Source organism: Arachis hypogaea, chromosome 19 (assembly GCF_003086295.3).
Source record: "Arachis hypogaea cultivar Tifrunner chromosome 19, arahy.Tifrunner.gnm2.J5K5, whole genome shotgun sequence".
NCBI classification, from domain to species: Eukaryota; Viridiplantae; Streptophyta; class Magnoliopsida; order Fabales; family Fabaceae; genus Arachis; species Arachis hypogaea.
In genome coordinates this window covers 38,752,479-38,762,727 of record NC_092054.1, presented here as the reverse complement: position 1 = coordinate 38,762,727, position 10,249 = coordinate 38,752,479, and the positions used below count along the sequence as shown (strand labels likewise).

Here is a 10,249-nt window from a genome sequence, read left to right as displayed (position 1 = left end):
TATTAAATTTTGAATCGAATTCAATGGAATGTAATTGCTAATTTTGTTTGAATTGAATTGAATGGACAGAGGTGATCTGAATCTGAATTGAATTGAATTGATAATATCTAAATTGTAGATAGAGTTGTTTTGAATTTGGTTTTGTATAATGGATTATCTTTCGTTTACTGTGAGTAACCTTTCGGTTCGATAAGTATTATAGAATTGTTTCACCGTTAATGACGTTTTCGGTTCACCGTGCAGACCAGTTGTATTGTGGATGAAAGATTTATCCTAAAAGTGGGGATGATTTTTGAGACACTAGAAGAAGCTGCAAAGTTCTATAAACGTTATTCCAAACTTGCCGGTTTTTCTACCAAAATAAGGAACACGACTCGGGATGGAGACAAAATCAAGAATAAACTAATTGTGTGCACCAGAGAAGGGAGGTGGAAATCCAAGATATCTCCAACTCTGAAGACAAACCCCTCAGCTGGGTTAAACTGTCCAGCCAGGATTTATGTACACATAATGAAGGACGTTGGTGTTTGGACAATTTCCAAAGTTGTTTTGAATCACTCACATCCTTGCTGTCCAGAACGGGTAGAGATGCTCAAACAACACAGGGAGCTTAGCATGTTTGTGCGTCGCACCATTGAAATCCACGAGAAAGCTGGAATCAGACCGAGCAAAACTTACCAATCATTTGTGGCCGCAGCTGGTAGCCACCGTGAACTAGGTTTTATAGAAAAAGATGTGAGGAATTACATCACAAGGGAAGTACGGAATATTTCCGAAGAAGACGATGCCAAAGAATTTGGAAAGTACCTACTAAGAATGAAAGAGAAGAACAAAAAATTCTTCTTCAAGCTCAACCTTGAAAGCGATCACTACATTAAACATGCATTCTGGGCCGATGCAAGAAGCAGGGCTGCATTTGAGTATTCGGAGACGTGGTTTCATTTGACACCACCTATAATACAAACAGGTATTTCGTTTAGTGACATATATTTTCATGTTCTTTGAAAGAATATCTTTCGGTTCACCATGGTCTGGGTGCACTTATTTATGCAGGTACAATTTGGTTTTAGGTTCTTTTGTTGGCGTGAATCACCACGGCCAGTCGACACTTCTTGGATGTGCGCTGATAAAAAACGAGAACATTCAATCATTCAAACGGCTATTTGAGTGTTGGCTATGTTGCATGGGAAGGAAGGCACCAAAAGTCATTCTTACCGATCAATGCGCATCGATTCAAAGGGCAATTGAGCTATACATGCCAACAACAATTCACCGCTGGTGTATCTGGCACATCATGAAGAAGATCCCAAACAAACTAAACGGCTACAAGGGACACATCGATATTGAACAAGAGATGAGCCATGTTGTTTGGAACTCGTACACAAAAGACGCATTTCACAGAAACTGGAACGTTTTCCTCACAAAGTATGGCCTCGGAGGCAACAAGTGGCTTTCCAGTAATTGAGGTTTCAATTCGAATTATTTTCATGCCCATACCTTTTTTTTTTTCAAAACATACACTGTTTTCGGTTCATCGCACCTTATGGGTTTTACAAAACTGTACGAGGATTGGCATATATGGATTCCAGTTTACTTGGATCACCACTTCTGGGCCGGGATGAGAAGCACACAAAGGAGTGAGAGCATGCATTTATTTTTCAACAAGTTCATTACACGAAATAGCTCCTTGAGACAATTCGTGAAGCAATACGACAATTGCCTAGCAAGCAGAGAGCAAATAGAGAGAGAATTCGATGTTGCATATTTTTACACCGTGATACCGTGTGCAACAAAATCAGCAATAGGGGCACAGTTTCAGCATGTATATACCCATGAGAAGTTCATGGAAGTTCAAGCTCAATTCAGAGGTAAAGTGAACTGTATCACAAGATCAATGCATTCTACCCTAGGTTTCACAACATATGAAGTCATAGAGCAGGTTTTTAACTCCACATTCAACAAGTTTTTCATCACCTACGATGCAGTATCACGAGAGGTAAAGTGCCAGTGCTTGCTGTTCGAGTCTAGGGGCATATTGTGCCACCATTCCATAAGCATCCTAAGCTTTGATCGAGTGGATAACATGACACTGAAATACATACTGGAACGCTGGAGCAAGAACATAAAGAGGAGGCACACACACATCAAGAGCAGCCAAGATGAGCCTCTATTGGAGCCGAGAAGTAAGAGATTCGACGAATTGGTGTTTCAGTCGCACAATATATGCGAATTTGAATCCGAGTCCGAGGAGTTGACCAGAATTCTGCACTGGGAGTTTGACAAGGTCATGGCTGAGATGCAAGAATACAAAGAGAGAAGCAAAGGAAAAAGTTCGTTATGCCACGAAAAAGCGACACTGAGTGATGTGAATGAACTTCAAAGCCCGCACGTGTCAAAACAAGAGGCCGGCTCAAGAACAGACTTGGATCAAACTTGGAAAAAAAGATCTCAAATGCCATGAAGAAATAGAAAAAGACAGCTCCAAGTGAGGTAAAATTGACTTGCTTTCGATTAGCTAAAAATGCAATTGTGCATTTTGCTGATATATAATTAATTATGTCTTTTGTAGCTAAACCTTTTAGACGCTGGATCATCAATTCAGTCAAGCTCCACTCTTTACAATGCACCAAATATGAATTATCCAAGAGAGGATTATACGAGTTTTAGTTTTTATTAGTATAAATTTTTGTTAGTCTTTAATTAATAGTAATTTTTTTGTGAAATTCTTTATTCCAAAAGTCAATTTTTTCTTTATTGAATAGTCAATTTATTTTGCTATGTCAGAGAGTTCAGGTGTTTCTGAAACTGAATACTGATAGAAACATTTTTTTTTGTAATTAGCTCTCAGAATTTCTGTACAGTGTGTTTGCAACTTTCGGTTCGGCCAGTGTATTAATTTCGGTTCACTGTATTTTTTGGTGTTACTAATGTATTGGTAAATACACTGATTGTAATCACCGAGAACCTGGAATAAAACAGCAACCAGACAGTTCCAAGATATTTATAAACTAACATGAACCTTTTAGACACCGGATCATCGATTCAGTCAAACTCCATTCTTTACAATGCACCAGATATGAATTATCCAAGAGAGGATTATATGAGTTTTAGTTGTTAGTCTTTAATTAATAGTCATTTTTTTGTGAAATTCTTTATTCCAAAAGTCAATTTTTCCTTTATTGAATAGTCAATTTATTTTGCTATGTCAGAGAATTCAGGTGTTTCTGAAACCGAATACTGGTAGAAACATTTTTTTGTAATTAGCTCTTAGAATTTCTGTGTGTTTGCAACTTTTGGTTCGGCCAGTGTATTAATTTTGGTTCACTATGTTTTTTGGTGTTTGACGGGCAGAAAATTGTCGATTAAGAATTTATAATGAAAACAGCGTTGCAAGTACAGTTCTTAACTGACGAAAATTTCACTTATCAATTTAAAAAGAGTTGTCACAATTTAAGAATAAAATACTGGGAGTAGAATTTCCAGGTCGTCTCCCAACGAGTTGACAAAAGAGTGCAATTTATTGGTCAGGAATTTTTAGAGAAGTTTTAGAGTTGGGAATTAGAAAAATAAAATGATTATCAATTAAAGCAATAAAAATTAACAAGAGGTTTTATATATTTGAAATAAAAAGCCTTGACTACGAGAAGATTAATCGGAATTTCTATCCTTGTTGAATTTTCCCAAGTATAATAGTAAGAGGTTGTTGCTTCTACTTAGTTATCCTTTACCTAATAAAGGAAAGTCAAGTAACTAACCAACTCTGATTCACAAGTCCTAATCCCTTCCTAGGGAAGGATTAGAGTTAGTGACTAGAGAGTCAGCCAACAACTTCCAATTACAAATTAACACTTGAGTATTCCAATTCAAGGATCTCCTATTAATCAACTCCAAAGTCAAGTTGGGAGTCTACTCCATTGACATGGTTGCCATTTTCGCAAACATGTAAAGGGAGTAGAAAGGAGACATGGTAATAAAAATTAATTTAGTAAAAGCAAATTTTGAGCTAATAAATTAAGGGGAGATGATAATCAAACAAATAATGAAATTAAATGTAAAAATAAATCTTGCATTAATAATTCCCAAAATCAAAGATATCCATATGTAACTCTGAACAAACTGAATGGAAAGTAAAAGAGTAAGGAAATAAGAAAGCAAACTGTAATGATAGATACTTCAATCGAAGGTAGTAACTCTCTCAAGATCCAATCCAAAAGCATAAAACTAAAAATCTAAGAATGTGAGGAACCCTAGAGGAAGTAGTGTTTTTTCTCTAAGATTCAAAAAATAAAACTAAAACTAAGTGTATGTGAATGTGTGTTGAGTCTCCTGGCTCTAGTTTGTGTTTTTGGGCCGAAAACTGGGTCCAAAACCAGCCCAAAATCGCCCCCAGCATCTTCTGCAATTTCAGCACGTGACGCACGTCACGCGTACGCGTAAGTCACATGTACGCGTCGATGGTCTTCTGCGCGTGTCACACGTACGCGTCAATCACGTGTACGCGTCAGTCACGCATAAGTGACGCGCACGGTGAGCCATGCGTGCGTGTCGATCCTCGCTGGTCAGCTCCTTAGTTTTTTGTATTCCTTCCATTTTTGCAAGCTTCCTCTCCATCCTCTAAGCCATTCCTGCCCTATATAGCCTGAAAACACTTAACACACAGATCACGACATCGAATGGTATAAAAGGACATTAAAAATTGATAATTTAAAGGCTTAGGAAGCAAGTTTTCAACCATAGAACAGAATTGGGAAGGATTTGTAAAACCATGCAATTTGTATGAATAAGTGTGCAAAGAACTAATAAAAACCACTCAATTTAGCACAAGATAAACCATAAAATAGTGGTTTATCAATCTCCCCACACTTAAACATTAGCATGTCCTTATACTAAACTCAAGGAGACCAAAAGAATGAATGGGGGAAAGTAAAACTCATGCAATACAACCTATGTATATGAATGCAACTATATGCTAAGATGTTTCTATCTACTTGGTTAAAAGTAGGCAAGTTCTCCAAGACAAATAATAATCAGATTCTACTAATTCAAATCACACAATAAGAGGCAAGTAAACTTTCAAGAAGATAGCTCATGAAAGCCAGAAACATAGAATCAAGTATTGAACCCTCACTGGAAGTGTATATGCACTCTAATCTCTCAGGTGTCTAGGGTTAATCCACTCTAATCTCCTCTAGTCATGCTTTCTAAAACTTTGTTCTTCATCTAACTAATTAACAAATATCTAGTATACAAATGCAAACATCATGAGGTCTTTTCAAGGTTGTAATGGGGCTAAGGTAAAGGTGAGGATATATGTATGGTCACGTGAGCTATAATATGAATCTTTGACTAACCTAAGTTCTCAACTAACACACACACACTCTATATAATTCTAAAATCATGCCTAGCTACCCAAAATCCCACTTTTGCATCATATACTCATGTATCAATTTTTAATTCCACCACATATGCATTGATCTTTCTATTGGACTTAACATTGGGGTAATTTTTGTCCCCTATTCATTTATTTCTTCTCTCTTTTTTTATTTTTTTTATTTTTATTTATTTTTTTTATATAAATGAAACCATAATATATCAATGCATATGATTTCTATAGTTTCACATGAGCAAGCACCCAAATTATCAAAATTTGTCAATAAAAACAAAACACATTCTCATTAACACAGTTCGCACAATTCCCCACACTTAGTTGACACACACTCTCTATCTTAAGCTAACCAAAGATTCAAATGGGGTAATTAATTATTTTTTTACTTAAGGTTAGTGATGTGGTAATATAAGGAACAAATGGGGATTAAAAGGTTCAAAGTGGCAAACAAGGGTAAATGAAATGGTAGGCTATTTGGGATAAGTGAGCTAATAACAAATGATGGCCTCAATCATATGTATGCATGCAAATATAATAAACAATGGACATATAGAATGGAACAAACCATAGATTACAATCATAGAGAAGAAAACACACAAGAATAAAAATCATGGTTAAATAATGTAACCATATAATTAAGCTCAAAATCTCACAGGTTGTGTGTTCTTGGCTATAAATCATGTTCCAAATTACAATCTTCAAACAAGTTTAACACAAATTTTAATTTGAATGAGTGAAATACCATAAAATAGGGTTTTAAAAAGAAATTCATTACTTCAACCAAGCAATACATATATGCAAGCAACTACTATCATGCAATTTATCCTATCTAACAAGAGAAAAATAAAATGTTGGTGTTAAAAGAGAGAGATTACCTCTGGAAGTCAAGGACTGACCTCCCCACACTTAAGGCTTGGCACGGTCCTCTGTGCCATCAGTAAGGAGCAAGGTGGGGCTGGTAGCATCGCCTCCGCTGTCTGGCTCGACATGGCTCCCTGTGCAACTAGGTGAAGGGGAGTCCGGGGTGTCCTTCTGTTCCGGAGGTGGGTGAGTACGAACAATGAGCTCCTTCAGATAGGTGTATCGACGCTTGTTGCGGCGCTCTATTTGCTCCATCCGCCGGTCTTGCCAATTTAACCTCTGAAGGATCTGAAGGAACATCTGATGGGTGGATGGTGCTTGTGGTGTGGATAATAGTGGAGCAGAAGAAGGAGGAGTGTCCAAAGATGGGCCTGGAGGCCAGCTCGTAGAAGGGACTGGGGGTCTGATGGACTTCTCATTCGGGACATACTGATTGGCCCTCGGGATCATGGCCTTCGTGTCCCCAGCCCGATAGGAGACACCTGCTGCAGAGACTAAATCTGAAACCAATGTGGGGAAAGGTAGGTTACCTGTGATCTGCACATGTCCTATTGCCTACCGGATGAGTCGGGGTCGGTTGAGAGGTTGTTCCGTAAGGATGCACCAGATGAGAACAGCCATGTCCGCTGTGAAGGTGGACTCGTGAGTGCTTAGAAAGATATAGTGGGACATAATCTGTGCCCACACGCGAGCCTCTAATGTAAGTGCTTGGGCTGAGATACTTTTGGGTTTTAACCGGTGTTTCCTGTAGATCCAGGTGCTGCCAGGTTGGGCTATAACGCCAAGGACGCTGTCCTAGTCAAACTGATACATCTGGCGCTTAAGTTGGGCCTCTTAATATGCATCCAATCCCTCTGGGTTTGGTGGAAGATCCAGTACTCTCTGTATAGCATCGTCGGAGATAGGGACTTGCTGCTGACAAACATAGACAGACTGTAGGGTAGGCGAGTAGAAGTTAGAGTAGAATTCAACTACCCATGATAGGTTGGCCTCCCGCAGTTGCCTCCTCAAGAATCCCCACTGTATCCTTTCGATGCGGGGCTCCACAAAATCAACAAAATGTGTTGGGAGAATGAGTAGATGTTCACTATTGTTTCCTCTTGGCTAGGATGGGGAACATCTGCTCGCAGTAACGGTTAGTGAACTGTGTGGAGTCCCGTGCGGGAAAAGCTTTCTCCGCTTCATCAACTTTGATGATCCTCTTCACCCGCTTTGTTGGTGGCTTGACGCTTGTAGATGGTGGTGCCTTAGCTGGTGCTCTCTTGGTTCCTCTCCTTGTCGGCGGCTTGTCAGAAGCCTTCTCCTTTCCTCTTTTAGTGGCCATACTAAAGAAGGAAGAAGGAGAATTAATTTCAAGTATAGATAACTAACATTTGGAAGGAATAAAGTCCAAGTAATAATGAATGCCAAAGGAAAAGGGATGTCCTATACATGGTAGCTACAACATGCATGGAAGACATTAAGTAGAATCATGAAGGCAATTCATAACAATTAGATGTAAGAGGGTTAAAGGCATGCAAGTAATAGGCATGAGAAGCATAACTCAAGCATCAATTATTAAATGTACCAAATTAAAGAGAACTTGTATGATGACAATTGTGAATGATAATCCCAATACATGTGGATTGCAAGTGTTGTGAAAAGAGGCATTAAAGTGTGAGAGTAAAATAGAATGGGATTCAAAATGCCATGAGAGCTTTTTCACAAACACTTGGTATGCAAGTTAAAATAGGAATTAAAATAATTAATTCAAGTGTATATGAGATCCATAATAAAATGTCAATTGTCAAATTACTCTTCATAATATTCACAAGCTCAAATATAATAAAATAATACCCAAATAAAGCTCCAACACCAACATAAAAATGCATGATAAAAGAATGAAAAAGAAACCATAAATAACTAAGCTAATATAAAATTGAGAAGAAGGAAAAATAATTAAATGCAATAAATGAAAGAAGAATGAAAGAGTAGAGGAGAGGAAGAAAAGAAACCTTAGGAAGAAGATAAAAATAGGAAGGTGAGTAGAAGTAAGAATGAGAGAATAGGAGTAGGAATGGTAGAGGAGAAAGAAAAGGAAATTGTAGTTGCCGGAGTTAGTGGTCTCCGGTGGTGGTGGAAGAAGGGAAGAAGAAAGAAGTAAGAAGTAAGAAGAGGGAAAGAAGGAAGAAGAAAGAAGGAAGAATTAGGATTGAATGAAAATTAGGATTAGAGAGGGGGAAAGAATTGAAATCTATGCGGCGAGCTGGATAAGTGATGCGGCGCATGCGACGCGCACGCGTACCCCACGCGTACGCGTGGGTTGCGCAAAAGTGAAGGCGACGCGTAAGCGTCTGGCACGCGTACGCGTGCCCTTGGTCGTGCCAGTCGCGCGAATCCAGCCGCATGCACGCACAACTCTCTGTTCGAAATGCACTGGGGCCAAAATCGCATATGACGCATGCGCGCGTAACACGCTTACGCGTGGATGGCCTTAAAGCGAAAATGACGCGTACGCGTACGCGTGGGTGAATTTGTGCCTCTAGCACAATGCCAGCGCCAGACCATCACAACTCTCTGTTCAAACACTTATTTACGCCGATTTCCATGTCCACACGTGCGCGTCCTGGACGCGTACGCGTGGGTTGCCAAAATTGCAAGTGACGCGTACGCGTTGTGCGCAAGGCACGCTTCCTACTCAACTCCCGCGTAACTCTCTGTTCAATTCTAATGTGTTGCGCATTCACGAATGACGCGTACGCGTCATAGATGCTTGCACGTTGAATGCTTTATATATATATCAGTGTTCAGTTCTGCATAATTACTTCTATATTGCATTCATATATATAGAAGTAATTATGCAAAACTGAACACTGATAAAAAATAAAATAGGAATAAGAATAAAAATGGAAGATCATACCATGGTGGGTTGTTTCCCACCTAGCACTTTTCTTTAACGTCCTTAAGTTGGACGGTCCACAAGCTCAGTCTTCTGCTGTTGCTGGATCCGCCAAGAGGAAGATCTCCAGCTCCTTATTGTTCTTCATCTTGTCACCATGGTATAGCTTCAAGCGATGGCCATTGACCTTGAAGAAGTTGGGGCTTAAAGGATGACTCAGGTGGAAGACTCCATATGGTTCTGCCTTTTCTACTCTGTAGGGTCCTTCTCTTCTTGATCTCAACTTGCCTGGCATGAGTCTCAGCCTTGAGTTGTAGACTAGGACTAACTCCCCCGATCTAAACTCCCTTCTCTTGATGTTCTTGTCATGCACAGCTTTCACCCGTTCCTTGTATAGCCTCGAGTTCTCGTATGCTTCTAGCCGAAGGCACTCCAATTCTTGTAGTTACAGCTTCCTTTCAGCCCCGGCTCTCTCTAATCCCATGTTGCATTTCCTTACCGCCCAGAAAGCTTTGTGCTCTACCTCCACTAGAAGGTGACACGCTTTCCTGTAGACTAGGCTGAATGGACTCATTCCGATTGGTGTCTTGTAAGCGGTCCGATAAGCCCAAAGCGCATCTGCCAGTCTAGTACTCCAGTCTCTTCTGTGAGGATTCACAATCTTCTCTAGTATGCACTTTATCTCTCTGTAGGACACCTCGGCTTGTCCATTGTTCTGGAGATGGTAAGCCGTCGCTACCTTGTGAACAATGCCATGCTTCTTTAACAAACTTGTCAGTCTCCTGTTACAGAAATGAGTGCCTTGATCACTCACGATTGCTTGTGGTGATCCAAAGCGACAGATAATATTATTTCGAACAAAAGAGACAACAACGTTAGCATCATCAGTACAGGTAGAAATTGCTTCCACCCATTTAGAAACATAATCAACAACTAACAATATGTATAAGAAACCACTAGAGTTTGGAAATGGACCCATGAAGTCAATGCCCCAAACATAAAAAATTTCACAGAACAACATAAGTTGTTGGGGGCATCTCATCCCTCTTGGATATATTCCCAAACCTTTGGCTTGGGGAGCAAGATTCACAGAAAGCAGTTGCATCCTTAAAAAGCGTGGGCCA

At 39.6% G+C, this 10,249-nt stretch overlaps 2 protein-coding genes across 2 annotated transcripts; both read left to right on the top strand.

Moving 5' to 3' along the window:
* Positions 1-243: 243 nt before the first annotated feature.
* Positions 244-3,104, top strand: LOC112775721 (protein FAR1-RELATED SEQUENCE 1). Its single transcript, XM_025819553.3, has 3 exons — positions 244-967; positions 1,054-2,490; positions 2,570-3,104. Exon 2 carries the CDS (start codon positions 1,544-1,546, stop codon positions 2,459-2,461), a length of 918 nt encoding a protein of 305 aa, XP_025675338.1. The 5' UTR covers positions 244-967; positions 1,054-1,543; the 3' UTR covers positions 2,462-2,490; positions 2,570-3,104.
* On the top strand, positions 511-1,465 carry LOC140182246 (protein FAR-RED IMPAIRED RESPONSE 1-like). The gene is made up of 2 exons (XM_072228386.1): positions 511-967; positions 1,071-1,465. The coding sequence occupies exons 1-2, from the start codon at positions 511-513 to the stop codon at positions 1,463-1,465; spliced, it is 852 nt and encodes a 283-aa protein (XP_072084487.1).
* Positions 3,105-10,249: the final 7,145 nt, after the last annotated feature.

Bases quoted from the DNA above. Each gene is read 5' to 3' on its own strand.
- LOC140182246 (XM_072228386.1), top strand. From the start codon at position 511: ATGAAGGACGTTGGTGTTTGGACAATTTCCAAAGTTGTTTTGAATCAC. The intron at 968-1,070 runs GTATTTCGTTTA...ATTTGGTTTTAG, and splicing joins ACCACCTATAATACAAACAG to GTTCTTTTGTTGGCGTGAAT.
- LOC112775721 (XM_025819553.3), top strand. From the start codon at position 1,544: ATGGGTTTTACAAAACTGTACGAGGATTGGCATATATGGATTCCAGTT.